This window comes from Harmonia axyridis, chromosome 1 (assembly GCF_914767665.1).
Source record: "Harmonia axyridis chromosome 1, icHarAxyr1.1, whole genome shotgun sequence".
NCBI classification, from domain to species: Eukaryota; Metazoa; Arthropoda; class Insecta; order Coleoptera; family Coccinellidae; genus Harmonia; species Harmonia axyridis.
In genome coordinates, this window is record NC_059501.1 from 75,014,889 (window position 1) to 75,032,434 (window position 17,546).

Sequence of the window (17,546 nt, forward strand, 5' to 3'; positions counted from 1 at the left end):
AAATGAACTCATGCAGTTTTAATGACAACACGCTGTCATGCAAAATCAGATATCGGTAATTTTGATGCACTTGTGCAATTACTTAAGAAAATTATCCTGACATTGTTATTGTTCTTCGGATACTATAATTATATAATGCCGGTAACTGTAGCTAGCGGCGGAGGACGTTCTTTTTTAAAATTAAAAATTATAAAATATTATTTACGCTCTGCGATGCACCAGAGGAGACTTTCTGGGCTGACAATAATCTCTATTGAACTCGTAATTAGTAGCTAAATTGATTTTGAAGATATCATTGATGATTTGGCTAGAATTAAATCCAGAAAGGTACAATTATTGTGATTTCAAAGAAATTCAAAAATAAAAACTTCTGAAATGAAGGAGGTCATGTTATTGATACTTTTTCAGCAGGGGCGCCAAAATTGCTCGCGCCGGCCCTGATCGCAATTATATCTTCAATAATAAACTTTTTGAGAAAAAATGAATTTTTCCACTTTACATTTTAGTATGTTTGTTTGTCTTAATTTTGCTACCACATAAAACATACCAATTCATTTCAAAACGAGTTTGAAAATCTCATATGAAATATTCAGCCACGGAATTTGAATATTTCTATAAAAAATAATTCATAATACTTTTGAAATGTTAGACTGCTAGTAGATATATCAGTACCACGTGAACTCTAGGGGATCCCGAATCCTTATCGCTAGGTCACTATGCGTTATTACAGTGGCGTACCCAGACATAAGCCTTGAGGGGGATAAAGAAAAAAAAATCAAAGGTTCCTTCATTTCAAGAAGTTTCCCAAAGAAGTGTGCTTACTCGTAATAAGATTGTGATATATAAGATTGTTAGTTGTTACATATATACATATTCCTTCTTGGGGGATATATCCCCCATACCCCCCTTGGATACGCCACTGCGTCATTATAAATGAATTTTTTTTTTGATGAATTCTAAGTACCGAATTCGATGGATATTCGTTATAGATAAAATAATGAAACAAAGTGAACTTTTAATGTTTGCGACAAATGTTTCGCCGACACTGACTTCATCAGGTTATATTTTGACTGATGAGTCGACATGTTCTTCCTTAAAAACAAAAGTTATGGTGGAATTTTTTTCACAATTTTCTACACAATATTTGAAATGCCTAATGATGCCATATTTCTTGAATTAAAAAATTCCACATTTCTAAATTCTTCTTAAATTTACAAGACGGTTCAAGTCTAGGATATTACGAATAATTCTAATGAACAACATACTGGCTACGCATTTTTTTCAATTTTTTCAATTAATTTTTTTAAAACTATTTGGAATAACGTAACAGTTGAAACAATCTTTCAGAATGAAAACTTTTTTTCAGAGAAATTGTTTTCATTCTCTGTATAACCCAAAGTATGTAGGTCGTAAAAATATTTCAACCTTGAAGAGAATATCGAATAATATCGTAATTTCAGTTTTCAGATTTCAAATAAACCCTGTTCTCTAGGAACGTCTAATAGGCACTCGAACTAGAGACACCTTGCATTCAAAATTAATTCGTAATGTAACTTTTTCTACATTCATGCAACAAGCAAAACTTTATTGAATTATATTTAGTGGAAAAAGAAGTTCTTTATTGCACTAGTGCAATAAAGTTTTTATTGCACTCATCTGTCATTCTACTTCAACGTGCTGTCATCATGACAAACATAAACGTTCAAACCCACTACATATTTATCAGATATGCTGTGAGATTGGCAATACGTTTTAAACAGTTACATATTTTATATTATTCTGTATTAATGTTAGCAGCCAGAGATAAACAAACAATGCCTTCCCGGGAACAATTCCTCAATCAAAACTGATCCGATTTGTAACCGTCTACCTCCATAGAGCAAACTGCCGCACCTCAATAAATCATTTTTTTGCTTTTTGCATGAACGTAGGAAAAATGTTTTATGCAACACTCGACGTGTTGTCCAACTCGGCCTAACGGCCTCGTCGGACAATTTCACGTCGAGTGCAATAAACAATTTTTGCACGAGTTGCATACAACATTCACTTTTTGCACTTGTTGCATAAATAACTATTGTCCGTAAACTTAAAATATATATGTGAGTATATTACAACAATACTACATTTTTTTTCTGACGTGCCTCACCATCTCATACTATCACTAGCCTGGTGGTAATGCAGAACAAAATAAGTCTAAATCTTCCACTTTTCGGAAGATTTAGGCATGGTGAACCTTCCTCACATTCTGCTATTGTAAGATCTTTAGGCATCTGCCTAAATGAAATGACAACACTTTTTCTAAGCTCCAATTTATAATCCTTCACGATGCATTAGGTTGCGATAACTGAGCTGTCATTAAAATGACAATTCATTCAATAACTGTTCTTGTCAAAGCCGACTCGACAATTTGAATTTTTAAAATTTTTCATACAATTGAAATTTGTGTCAACACTTTTGGGACATATTCTGTTATATATAAAGTAGATAAGGAGGAAAAGATCATCAACTACTTACGTTCCCAGCGAAGGTCCAAGAGAAATGTGCTTTCATAGTTCAAATAATTTACCAAATTCCAAGGATGCACTTTGAAAGAATCAATGCAATTTCCATTTTCGCTATTTTCAAAATCACAAAAATATCCAATTCTAGGAAGGAAGGTAGTCTCTGCAATTGAAAATAAAATTCTGTTCACTCAAGTTTATTTCTTGTTGAAACGATCATTTATTCGTGTTAATTGTAGATAAAATCATTAATTTCAACTTGCATATTTGCTAAATGCTGGCTTATTGGTCACCATACAGTCATATCAGAAGTTTGTTGTAGGTAAAACCCTAATTTTGTAACATCTTGTGGAATAATTTCGTGGTCAATTTTTGTCAAATTACCAATTTTCATCAAAAACCATTCTTTTTCAATATTTTGTTTTTTGGTTCATGGCCTTAAGTGCACTAGTTCATTTTTAAGTGAGAATTGAACTTGCCTCAACGGTTTACAAATTTTCCTCAAGATGCTATTCGAAAACTAATCGACAGTATGAACCAATGTATGTAGGCATTTATAAGAGCTACAGGGGGTAATACAAAATATAAACCTGAATTAAAAAAAAAGAACTATGCTTCAGGTTATTCACGTTAAAGTTGAATTGATTTGTTTTGAAGATTAATTTTTTACTTGAATCGTTTCACATAAATAGGTTAACATGAATAGGTTTACATAAATAAATTTTGAACTGATGGATTCTCATTTCAAAAGAACAACATATTGTTTCGCCTTCTCATTAGTAGCCTTATGTATTGACATTTTGCACTGACATTATGGTACAATGAGGAAAGCCATAGAGTCAAAAAATTTCATTTCTTTGAGTTATTATATCTCATGAAATATTGAAATAACTATTATTCTCTGAAACCTACCTTTTTCTTGAAGATTATTATTTCTTTTGTAAATCATTGCAGAAGAACTGTTCGTTATGCAGAAATTATCATTTCGGATACTTATCAGTGATATAAAGTCACTATTCTTTACTGGTTTGAATGATATAATGATGAGGAATGATGCCAACCATCTGGAATAAATATCATCGATTAAAAATTATATATATATATATATATATATATATATATATATATATATATATATAATATATATATATATATATATATATATATATATATATATATATAATATAAAAGCTGTCATCTTTTGACATTTGAGTAGTAAAAACTAAGCCATCACTAAAAATTGAACGGTATACGCTTCAATACGGTAATGAAATTGTTCAATTTCACCACAAAAATGGTGAAAATTTTGCAGTCACAGTTCGCAAAACTGAAGCACTTTTGGTTCGTCCTGGAGCAGCTCCTTCTTGGCCGGCAATAGTTAAACTGGTGGGAAAATTTGATCGATTGGGACAAGTTAGTCATATTAAGAATCAAGATCGTTCCGAAGATCCGAATTTCAGTGACAAATAAAATCGCTTATTTTATTTTACTTTTGAAAAATATATACATAACATCATATACAAATTTCTTATCAAACTATAAAAATCATCAAAAGTATCATATTTACACGGAAATCAACCCAAGTGCTTATCAATGATAATCTGTGAACTTCAGATGATCAAAATATTCTGTGGCCACCAAGGTCTTCGATTTTCAAACAGTTCGATTTTTTTCAAAATTCAAATATTTTAAAATTGATAAATTAATTGATGAATTAACTCCAATGTTGAAATGGGAATGTTATTGTCACTTTGACATCGATAAAAAAGGTGCATCCTTTTTTATCGGATAAAATCTTCTCTTCCTCAATATCAAGTAAATCTGTCAATTAGTCTGTCAAATTTTTGAATTTTAAACATATAGTGCTTTCAAATAATCGAATTTTATTGTAATAATAAAGATAATTATTGTTGTTGTTCATCCATATATTCTGTCGTTAATTTATCTTGCCAAAAAACACTCAAGCTTTTCTTGTATCAGATAAATTTCTCTTTAACTCAAAGTTTTGCCAATCACTAAATTTGCTCGAAAAACTGACATGATAAAATCGCTCCACCTTCGGTGTCGCGATTTTATCCTGTCAGTTTTTCTCGTAAATTTAGTGATTGGCAAAACTGTTTCGTTGCAAAGAGAAATTTATTCGATAAATAAAAAGCTCTTGTGTTTTTACTGTTGATAAATGTTGTTCTTTGTGACAAAAATAAAAATTAACGGGGTTAAATCCGGAGTCCTTGGTGACCGAAACTTGTTCCGGATACACCAACAACTTTTACATAAAGCCGGTTCATACGATATAAGCGGAATATAAATTTGGGATCTTATCATACCTGAAAATATTGAGTTTCTAGGTTGTTCACATGTTTACGAACCACAGAGTACTGTCCTTATGACGATATGATACAGTGATCTGTTCGGGCAACGATCCCTCAAATCCAAATGTCATTGTATAATTTCTTGTAAGAATTCTTTGAGGAAACAAAAAGTATTCAAAAACAAAAAATGCATGCTCGAAAGGTTCGATTTTTTCCCTCTCGATATATGCCCTTATATTGTATCATATCATCATTTCATGGCTCAAAGGATTATCAGAAAAATAGATTAAGTTTACTTTTGTGGCAGCCACATAGCTGAATATTAGGTGTGGTAAAGAGAATTCAATTTTTTTGTTGCCAATAATGGCTTTAGATATCTGTATCTCTCATTGTATGAGTCCAATCGGGTTTCACTAGATGACGTTAGAAAGATGAGATTTCATACTATAAAAACTTCAATGATAGTTTTGTGATTAGTTGACTCAGTTTAGTTTGAGCGCGCGTCAAAGATAGACACTAGCAAAGAGAAAATACTCTTTATTCTACATTTTCTCTTCGATAAAAGGAAGAATGCAAGCCAGCCAGCTGAAAATATAAATGGTGTTTATGGTTTGACCTTTAATAGCCAATCACGCGCAAATTTGGTTTCGTCGATTCCGTTCCGGTAGTTTCGATGTTAAAGATGCACAACGCACTGGAAGGCCAATTGTCGAAAATGTCGATAAAGTCATGGACATAGTCCAGTCCGACCGATAAGTGAGCACTGTTTCGACTGCCCAAGAGCTAAAGATTGCACAAAAATCCGTTTGATTTTCATTTTCATAAGGCTGGTCTGAAGAAGAAGCTCGAAGTATGTGTAACACAAGAGTTAACGAAAAAAACCACGTGTCTATCCGCCAATGGCTATTGAATCGCAACAAAATCGATCCATTTTTGAAGAGATTGGTGACTGTTGATGGAAAGTGGCTATCTTACGACAACGTCAAGCGAAAACGATCGAGGTCGAAACGCGGGGAGGCGGCGGAAACTGTATCCAAGCTAAGATTGACGACCACGAATATTTTGCTGTTTGTTTGGTGAGATTGGCAGGGAATTATCAAATATCTACTACTACCTGCTCCACTACGGCACAACTGTTAACTCGGAACTGTTCTGCCAACAAATGGACCATCTGAAGGAAGCAATCGCTCAGAAGCGGCCAGCTTTGGCCAATAGCAGAGGAATACGCATATCGATAGTGACTCGTCAGAAGCTCATGGAGCTTATTCGGGAGGTTCTTATGCATCCACCTCATAGTCCGGACCTGGCATCGAGTGATTAGCATCTGTTCCTGCTCATGGAAAAATTCTATGCGCTCATAGATGCCTTCGTCCCTTTTGGCAAAAATTGAACCTCTCTAGGCTTAATTACCTTCAAAATGGCAACAAGTTATCGAAAAAAACAGCGACCTAAATCGAATCATTCTAATTATGGTAATTAAAGCCTTGTTTTAAATGCAAAAATAATGGATTTCTTTTTACTAGTTACACCTTATATTTGGATAACTCATTTTATCTTTGAACTTATAAACATACAAAATGTCATGGCTATCTTACGAATGAGTTCTGAGATATCGAGATTTAATGAAATAATAATAATTCTTGCGAAATTTTGCGTGATCATTTATATTTTTCTAATACTGGGGAAACAAAATGTTAAATGGATATGACTTTGGAGCCGTCTTCTGGTTTTGCCGATAAATGATTTCAACCGAGATAACGGAACCACATTCCGTTTGAGAGCTACCGTCCAGTCGGCTGCACGGACGAACAGAATTGGTTTTCACATTGAATCTCAATGAGTCGAACCAATCAATCAAAATCATTATCCACTCAAAATTCTAAAATCATGTACTTACATTTTGAACTACATAATGATATTTATCAGATTCTTAGGTACAAACGCGCCAAATGAATATTTTTTGCACAATTTTATAGAATGAATAATACCTATATTGTTGGATAAAATTTTCACTTTCAGTCAATGAAATATACAAGCGTTTCTTGAATTCAGTCCACTTAGTATGTAGTATGTACCTAGGTACCTGTTTCCTAAATAATATTAATCTTGTGCTATTTATGACGTGAACAAGCAGAAGCAATACAAAATGACAATAATAAGGAATCTTAAATTAGTTATTTAATGATAGCCACTTTAAAAAATACATATTTCTTTTACACATTCAACATCACACTTAAGTTATCATCAAAAAAGCTTTTTCCTCATATCTCCACAAGAGATGCGTATCAAATATGAGGTTTTCCTTTTCGGATGACACATTTCCTGTAGATTAGAAGGCGAATTCATCATGGATCTAAAGAATTCTTTTCGTAAGTTGTTTTTTAAACAACACTGTAGGAAATGCCTGCATAAATAATCGTAGTTTAATGGATAAAATAACGTATGTTTCAGAAGTTTTGGCATACATTTCTTGATACAATTTCAAAGAGAAAAATTTTTTCAAAACAGTTTTTTTTGTTATATAAAAGGTTTATGGAAAAATTTCATTTTGAACTTAATGTAAAATTCCATAATTTTCAATGATACGCAGTATCTACTGCAGAAACGCGGGTAACTTTGGTACCCATTCATTTCCCCTCTGGCGCTCCTGCAATGCCCAAACTTTCTACCTTGTTCGGGCCTTATACTTTTCTTGAAAGATACCCCAAAAGTAGGTAAACGTATAAAGTAAACAAGGAAATTGAGCCTAATAATGGTGGCTGAGCCTGTAGTCGATAAAAAATAGGACCACTGTATCGCCTGTGTTTCATCAAGTCACTGTAAGTGATCCTTGCCACCTTTCATCTCCATATAGGAGCACGGTTACTTTGCCATTCAAAGGTAGGGTTTATATCCTGATCTTCTGATCTGATCTTTCGATAGATGCGCAGATCAGGCAAGCCAGAGAGTCACTACATACGGTTCATTATTCATTTCTTTTAAATTTGTTATGCAAATTGCAATCACTGATGGCAAAGTGAAAATCACTTTGCCATCACTATTGGCAAAGTGATTTTCATAATTCTAGATTAGATTAGATTAGATTCAATTGGAGATTTCGTTTTACTGCGACCTAATGTACTATTGTGCCCCCCATCAAAGCTATTCTCTCCATAACATGATCGACAGCTCGCCTTCCAGTTTCAGAGTTCTGATGAACTCCAATATATGGGATGGCTTCAAGAAGGCTAATTCCTCACTTCATTCTAGATCATTATAATTAATGACCGATCAAATCTGGCAATATGATTAATAATCATTTGAACATTATAATTTATCACGATATCTGGGCATTATGAGTATTGCTACATGTTGGTTAGTCAATCTGACGAGCTGACTCTTCATTGCTTTCGAGTCTAGCGAAGGTAGAGGAATACAATGTAATAAATCGGAAATTGGTAAAACCTTCCAAATTAAATCAAACCAAATTCTACGCAGTGTGAGAGGTTCGAATTGTCGATAATTCATAATCAGATCTTTCAGTAGTTTCTTTGTTCTGTATCTCAAGTATAGTGATCATTAATGCCACATAAATTGATTGGTCAACACGGTTTTTAAATTTGTCTTTCAAGGTTCAATCCGCAGTTATGATGATCTAATATAATTGAATGGAATTATTCTTTGGAAAAATATTTGGTAAATAACATGAAATTGCTCTTGATTCCCTCAACTCAGCCCCTCTGTAAGAGATCAATTGGGAAAATGGATTAGAAAAATTAGGCAGTATCGATCGGGGTTTCAAGGGAGTCAATAGTAAAGGGAATAGTATGTCGGTCGCGAAATCGGAATTAGAGCAAAGCATTTTTTTTGAAGATTAGACTCATTTTTCCAATAAGGTTGAGTTAAAAAAAAGGAAAATTTAGTAGATGAGTGTGTTCAAGGAACTTCAAGTATTTAAGAAAGAAGAAATTGTTTTACTCTAAGAAAGGACGAGTCAGACTGAGAAGTAGGAAAACAGGGTTTTTTTTTATAAAGTTTCAATTTTGTTTTGATATGGAAATAGATTAGCTTTGAGTGCGCGATTCGGGGGTGAAGTGAAAAAAAAAGAATGACACGTCTCTTCTGAAAAGTTGAAAAGGAGTTTATTGAAACTAGATATACCAACCTAGCCCCGCGGCATAAGGGCAAGTAACAGTTTAACAGTCTTTTGGGTGTTTATTTTTATTTTTGTCTTGTTGAGTAGTCCTGATTCTCCCAAATTCAACGTTCAATAAATGATTCTGTTTCGTTTTGTTGAGTAGTGGATCATTTGAGATATTAACAGTTATTGAACAGTTTGGCCGTTGAGTCAAATAATACAAATTTTGTGAATATTATAATTTTGGTTTTTGTTTTATTATATTCAATTCTAAAGAATTAATTGATTTTAATCAACCCGAAAATCTAATCCTATCCCCAAGAAAGAAAATCAACAAAAAGACCTGTCCCTAGTGCGACGGGCTGAACCCAACAATAACATAATTTTTTTTCAGTCAGTGGAAAGACGCTCTTCCATTGACACATATACCCCCAAAGAAGGGGTTCATTACAATTTGGTGACAGCGGTGGGATTATTGTTGATTTTTGTTATTGGGATTGGATATTTTCCGAAGAGTTATTTTTGGTAGTTTATGCGTAGAACTGTTGAATTGGGAGATTTTCGGATGAACAGACTTTGTCTCATTTATGTCGTATATTTCGGAATTTGAATTGTTTTGAGCGTATTGTTGTTTTTTTCATATAAGAGATGAACACATATAATTTTGTTGAGGTAGAGGAGTGCGACGGATTTTCATAGTTTTGGTATGTTATTTAGGTAGTTGGAGAACATCAGCTGTTGGGCCTGAATTATATTCAGTTAATTTTTTCGTTGGACGTTCATTTTCTAAATCCACTAGAAGTAAAAGTGAATAAACAATTTTTTCATATTTAATTGAATTAAATTGTCTATAGACATTTTTTTTATTGAAGTGATTTTTCCTCCAAAATTATTTTCAAGTAAGTTTTGGATTTTATTTTCTAATATTCAAATTTGGAAAAAAGTTTCAATTAGACATTATAGTCAGATTTGTGCTAGTTTTGAAATTTACAGTTTTCGGTGTCAGGAAGAAATTTTGGGATTTCAGGTAAAGGTCAGACAGTTGATCAACGTGGGATAACAAATATATAAGGGTGAAGGTTAAATATTGTATTGGTTGTATTATTGTAGTTATTTTTTTGTATATTCAAATTTAATCAAAAACGTCGATTACATCTCCTCTACCTGGTACTATTTCAATTTTAAGCGTTTTTTCCAAAGTATTTGAGAAAATTGTGTATGGCCGGATGATTTCTTTTTTGTCTCGTTTTAAAATAGTAACAGATTGCCAACATGGGTTCAGAGAAGGTAGGTCCACTCAAACAGCTGCTTCTTCATTTGTCAACTTCATTTATGAAAAATTAGACGAGGGGCTTTTCGTTGCAGGCCACTTTTTTGATTTGTCACGTGCTTTCGATGTTCTCTCATGTGAGTTCATAGAGAGTAAGCTATATAATGTAGGTTCTCGTGGCATATTTCTTGAGTGGGTGACTAGTTTCATCACTAATCGTAATATGACTGTTAGAGTGGGTGCTGCTTCGTCCCCTTCATGTGAAATTAATTTAGGAGTTCCTCAGGGCTCTGTGCTGGGACCGCTCCTATTTCTTTTGTTTATAAACGATCTACCGGATTATATTGATCCAGGTATCCTGTCTATATTTGCTGATGACACGTCGATGGCGGTCTCAGCACAGAGTCCTGATGAACTCACGGCAATATGTAATAAACTTATTTGCAAGCTTGTGGAGTGGTGTCATTCAAATGGTTTGATTTTAAATATTACCAAGACTGAATGTATATACTTTCGCATTCGCAACTCTTATACGGATCGTTTGCTATTGGGATGTTTGGGTGAGCAAGTAACTTCCAGAGATACTGTTAAGTTTTTGGGAATACACTTGGACTGTTCTCTGAGATGGAATCACCAAGTCGAGTCAGTTTGTAAAAAATTGGGTAGTTCTTATTACGCTATCAGCAGAATTAAAGACTCGTTATCCATAGAGTCCATTTAAAGTATTTATTATAGTTTGGTTTATTGTTTTCTTGATTATAATGTCATGTTGTGGGAAAATTCGATTGATTCCGGTAGAATATTTGTGGCTCAAAAGAGGATATTACGTTCAATTTTCAACTTGAATTCACGTGATTCATGTAAGCCTTTTTTTTGGAAGATATAAACTTTTTACTCTTCCTAGTTTATATATCTACAGATGTTCAATTTATGTAAAGGAACATGAACAATTAATGGTTAAATTATCAGGTTTCCATCACTATTCCACCAGAAATATTACAACTTTATGTATTCCAGCTCATGCAACAACTAAATTTGAATGTTCTCCTATTTACCAGGCAATTAGTTTGTACAACCATTTACCTGTTTCTATTAAACTGTTGAGTGTAATAAAGTTCAAGAAATTGGTAAAATGTGAATTGCTTAAAAAATGCTATGATATTATTCTATTAGTGGATATCTAGCTGATAAAAACCTATTTCTTAATTAGTTATAGTATTAGGAATTATTTTTCTTTACTTTTTTCAGTTTGACTTATCTTATACATATTTGTATGTCTTATGGGATCAAAAAAGGTTATCCCCCGACTTTTGCCTATACGCGTAGGATTTTTCCTCGCCGTCGGCTTCTCACTCCTCGCTAAGAGGAACATTCACTCAATCCCAGATATTTAAAATATCAGTAGGGTAGAGCTCGGTCGTGTCCGGTCCTTGTAGTCCCCCTGGTTCTCGTCGAACTTCTGGTCCTCTTACACGTGATCCTTGGACCTGTTCTTCGCTCCCTAGGAATTTTCTCACCGTCCCTGCAGTACCTAAAAGAACAGCTTTTTGCATTATATTACATATATATTCACTAAATCCATGTTGCTTGATATCCCTCTTGAGATTTTTGGGCATTATTCCAGTTGTTGAGATGATAATTGGAATAGTTTTCGTTGATATCATTCCCCACTGACGCTTTATCTGAAATTCGAGGTCCCTATATTTTGAAATTTTTTCGACCTCCTTTTGACGCAGGTTGTTATATTGCTACGTCGATGAGTATTGCTGCCTTTTGATGTTTATCAACTAGCAATATATCTGGCCTGTTGTGAGGTACTGTTTTATCAGTCAAAACTGTACGATCCCAGTACAGTTTATACCGTTCGTTTTCCAGGATGGTTTCCGGTCGGTACTTGTAATATGGAACTTTTTCAGAATGAATTAGTGTTAATTTAGTTGCCATTTCTTGGTGTAGTATCTTTCCTACTGCATCGTGTCTCTCTTTATATTCATTTCCTGCAAACATTTGACATCCTCCCGTGATATGTTGGATTGTCTCTTTCGTTGGACACCCATATCGGCATCGATCGTCAGTAATAGTTCGATCCTTTATGATATGCTTGCAGTAATTTCTTGTTGAGATCACTTGATCTTGGATGGCTAAAAGAAATCCTTCCGTTTCTGGATACATCGCACCTGATGTGAGCCAATAGTTCGACGCTTCAATGTCGACATGATCCTGGTTCACCTCGTTGAAATGTCGTCCATGTAGGGGTTTTTCTCTCCATCTTTGCAGTTTTTCTTGGATTGTCTGGTGGTTGTATGACAATTGCTCCTTGCGCAGTTGTAAAGGTGTTGATTCGTCTGTTTCACACAGTATTTTGTAGAACTCTGACGTACTTGCTTGATCTCTGAAGTATTCCCGTAGACCCACTAGCAAGTTCCATGATGTCCGTAAGACCCCTGCCTCCTTTATTTCTCGGAAGTGTAGTCCTCTCAATGCTGCTTTTCGGATGGTGCTTGTTTGCTTTTGTCATCAACGTTCTCATTTTACGTTGCAAGTTTTCGATGTCTGTTTTGCTCCATGGAACTATACCGAATGAGTATGTTAGAATTGAACACGCATATGTGTTGATGCCTCTCGTCATATTCCTGCTGTTGATGTTTGTTTTCAAGATTTTTTTGGTTCTCCTAATGAACTCAGTCGTTAAGTTTTGCTTCATTCTTTGGTGGTTGATTCGTCGGTTCTGTTTCATTCCAAGATATTTATAAAGATCATCCGACATCATTGCTTCTATTTGCTGTCCATTTGCGAGAGTGTTCATGTTGTATTTTTCCTCTCACTACATTGTCCAATCCGAATTCCATACCTACATCTTTCGAAAAATGTTCCACTAGTTTGACCATAATTTCTAGGTGGTTCTTATTGCCTGTTATCAGTTTCAAATCATCCATGTACAGCAAATGATTGAGAGTGGTAGTATCATTATTTCCTTTAATATTGAAACCCTTTTCAGTATCGTTTAGCTGTTTAGAGAGTGGGTTCAGCGCCAAGCAAAACCATAAAGGGCTCAAGGAGTCTCCTTGGAAAATTCCCTTCTTAATTGGAATCAGCTTGGTTTTTATGTTTGCCGTGGAAAGCTCGATGTTCGTTTTCCAATTGTCAATTGCAAGCTTTAGAAAATTGGTTATAATTGGATCGATCTTGTATATCTCCAAAATTTTCTTCAGCCAGCCATGTGGAAGAGAGTCGAAAGCCTTCTTATAATCAAAATAAGTCATGAAAAGGTCATAAATAAACTTTATTGATCCATTAAGACAGTACAGTATAGGACAAGTCAAATACAAATGATTCAAAGAAAGCGACAGAATAGAAAGAGAGGAAAATAATAATTATGATAACCAAGGGGGGGGGGGGGGCAAACAAAATGAATTCATTCTTTTTCTCTCTCTATCATGATATCAAGTTTTATCAACTGAAATTTTGAATATATCAAAATCATACAATTATACCTAACCTAAACACAACCTCCTCGGCTTTTTTGAAAATTTTTTAACTACCCAAGTGCTTTATGATGAATGCTCATCATAGCCAAACCGTTAAGTCGACTCAGAACCATCGAACTGTTTAGCCAAATCTTAATTCTTCGCAGGGTGCTGAATGATCGCTCCACAGTGTAAGTAGTGCACGATAGAGCGATCAAAATTTCCAAAGCCTTTTCCGTCCAGGAAAAAAGTCCCCTGTTTCTTTCATTGAATCAATTACGGTCAGCTCCTTGAAATCGAGTTCAGGTTTATCCTGTCATATCCTTCGAGTTCATTTTTGATGTTTAAATTATAAAACTTGGAAAAAGTATCACAAGCACAAGAGAACAAGATCGAGTTATAAATGAGAAAATGCAAGGCTTAGGATGCCCTCGAGCGTACGTTTTACTATCAGATGACAGAGATTTTTGTAGAAACTTAAGAATAATAATCAAATAAATTTCGTGAAGGATTCTATTTGACATAGATGGTGACACCAAAATATATAACGTCGGTAATTTTATGTTTACATAGACCAAATAAATTGTAAGTCATTAGAGCTCATACCTAACATGAAATATGCAGAGGTAAGTATTTGTCTTGTGTGTTGTGGTCCTTATACTTGACTGAAGTAGTTCACGGCCAAGGACAAATCAGGTAAATAAAGAACGGGATAAAAACACTTATTCAATTTATTTCCAACCCACTGAAAAATGTGTGAAGAAGATGATATTTAGATCTAGTCGTTTTTGAGGGTCGCTGGACACTTGGGTCGTTGCGGCTCGGTCGCAGGTACTTTTTCGCCGGTCTCGGGAACATATGATATGTGAAAATCTTTACTCTTCTCGTTGTCGGTGCAAGTGTTGCACATATGTTGTAGTTGTAAAATGGACGGAACTCAATTGAATTCTTCGCCCTGAAATGCCGATTTTTTTGGGCATTTTATTTATTTATTTATTAACGGTACTACCATTATACAAAGAGAAAAAAAAATAATTGGATACAAAACATACAAATAAAATATTTCAATAATTACAATTGTAAGGCGAACAAACTTAAAAATATCATCAAAATGAGACGAAGAGAGCTTACAAACTCATCAAAGTAGATACATCCCTCCTCAACCTTGACAACGCGCCACTGAATATATCAACTCCGAGAACACTCACTGTATTAGTGTTCCTCATCATCCTCGGTAGTGGAGAATGAAAACTATAATTAGTTCTTGATAAACCGGGCCTAAACAGATCAGCTCGCCTAATCGGTCTTGAAGGAATATTCAGGCTGAAGCGAGATAGCAACTCCGGAGAGTAGACAAGTCCCCTATAAATTTTTGCCACGAATAGCATGTCAGCCGAGAACCTTCTCGATCTTAAAGAAGGCAGCCGCATCCGGTCACGCATATGACTTGCCGAGAACAGTCGAGAAGCAATGCCAAGCCTGAATGAAACATGCCTGAGAAATTTGGTTTGGGTTTGGACTAGGGCTGGGAATCATGAATGAATGATTTGAATATTCGAATAATCATTGAATAATTATTCGAATAATTGCATTTTGCATTATTCGAATAATCATGAATATTCACTGAATAGTTGAATAATCAATGACTACTTTTCTATTCATGAATAATCAGTGAATAGTTGAGTATTCACTGATTATTCAGTGAATAGTTTTCTATTCAGTGAGTAGTTGGATATTTATAAAGTAACGAATGAAAGTTTGAATGATCACTTGACTCACTATTCAGGATTGATTAAAACAAGGTTTTGTGATTCATTACGGACAAATCGTTTTATTAATATTAAAATTACTGGAAATAACATAATATTGAAATTGATAGATACAATTGAATTAAAATTATTCATTTAATAGTAGTAGAAAAAGGTATTCAGCCAAAAAAAAATCAATAAAATTTGGATTTCATCAATGAAAAAATATAAAAATGGAATATAAGATTCTAACATATGAATTTAGCAATAAAGAGTTCTAATAATAATAATATAAGATTCTACATTCGAAAATGTAACCTTGCCTTCCTATTCCGTATGCATTGCTATTTCTAGACATTGCTCTATTTCAGTGGTCAAATATTGTTTTATGTATTCTGAATTGCGAACCGACGAATCTTTATATTCTTTTAACTCGATGGTCTTAAAATGTACACACATCGACTGAAGTAACGTCCTTCCCTAACAAAACTGAATCAGAAAACAAAGTTTTTTTGAAAATTCCAAATAATTGATCACGAAGTGTATTCTTGAAGAATTTAATGTTCTCAGAATCCGCTTCATCATTCTTTTTGTACCTCTAGACCTGTAAAAAGTCTATGTAGATGTAGGGAAGGTTTTACTGCGTCTATTTAAGGATCTATTGTATTTTGTACGTTGTCATGTGATGAAAAAATCTCTGTATTTACCAAACGACAATTTGATTATAAAAATAGGACAATTTTTTCGGTAAAACCAGAATACTCCCGACTTTTCCAGGAATAACGAACGTTTTTAGTTTTTACATTTATGCATCAGATTATAGTAAACTTTGTTCAATATTACCTGTTCGTTAAATAGATCTGTTAAATATTTATGCATATTTTCTGCTAGATCTCAAATACTCTTATTTGTGAAAATAAGCCAATTCCTTCAACGAGACCGTACTAATTTGAATGACAATTTATTTGTTTGGATTTCGAACACTGACAGGAGAACCAAAAATGGCGATGTGTGTGACGTCACACTAATAGAGCGTATATGGCGAGAGGCAAAACACCAAAACGATTATACCACGTCGCAAAGGGTATATTCACTCATCAAAACGCTCGGATTTTATTGGTTCATTAAAACATGAGTTTAATCACTGAATAAAGACAGACAATTCATTGAATAATCACTGAATAATCATTGAATAATCACTGAATAATCACTTAATAATCATTGAATAATCAGTGAATAATCATTGAATAATCACTGAATAATCATTGAATAATCACTGAATAATCAACGAATAGTTGAATATTCATGACTACTCATGAATAATCAAGCATGAATATTTGTTTGAATGAATTATTCGAATAATCGAATAAATTTATGGATGAATATTCGAATACAAAAAGGCGAAAAAGTCCCAGCCCTAGTTTGGACCCTCTCAAGAAAGAGTCCATCAATCAAAGTATATGGGGACCAAACAATAGACGAAAATTCAAGAGTTGGCGTTACAAGACGCCGGTAAGGTTAGCTCCCGGCCGGTCAGCTCCACGGGCACCATTCATTCCACCACGGTCAAACACACTTTCGTCATTTTCGATATTTCAATTGAATTTCTAGATGCGTGAATGTAATAAATTTAGGTTCATCTGAATAGTATGATATCGTGCCAGCCGGATAGTTTCTCGTGTTTTTTATGTTTTTCGAATAAGCGGCCAAAAATGAAATTTATGTGAACGAGAAAAACAAAATTTATGGCTTTTTCAATCCTTCATACCATGGACTAAATTTCATTTTTGGCCGCTTATTCGAAAAACATGAAAAACACGAAAAACTATCCGGCCGGCACGATATCAGACTATTCAGGTCGTGGAGCTGGGGCCTTAGGGGTTACCAATGTGAACGAAAATTTCAATATTCATGGCTTTTTCAATCCTTCATAACATGGACTAAATTTCATCTTTGGCCGCTTATTCGAAGAACATGAAAACACGAAAAACTATCCGGCCGGCACGATATCAGACTATTCAGGTCGTGAAGCTGGGGCCTTAGGGGTAACCAATGTGAACAAAAATTTCAATAGTTATGGCTTTTTCAATCCTTCATAACATGGACTAAATTTCATTTTCGGACGCTTATT

The 17,546-nt window shown here is 34.2% G+C and overlaps 1 protein-coding gene across 1 annotated transcript in view; it reads right to left on the reverse strand.

The window, feature by feature from the left end:
• The window catches only part of LOC123682656, a 42,419-nt gene extending 35,367 nt beyond the window's left edge, over nucleotides 1-7,052 (reverse strand). Inside the window, exons 1-3 of the mRNA XM_045621406.1 lie at nucleotides 7,006-7,052; nucleotides 3,414-3,565; nucleotides 2,515-2,664 (exon numbers count right to left, since the gene is read on the reverse strand). Of these exons, the coding sequence (XP_045477362.1) occupies nucleotides 2,515-2,664; nucleotides 3,414-3,565; nucleotides 7,006-7,034 (331 nt within the window). The 5' untranslated portion in view covers nucleotides 7,035-7,052. The remainder of the gene's footprint in view (nucleotides 1-2,514; nucleotides 2,665-3,413; nucleotides 3,566-7,005) is intronic.
• Nucleotides 7,053-17,546: the final 10,494 nt, after the last annotated feature.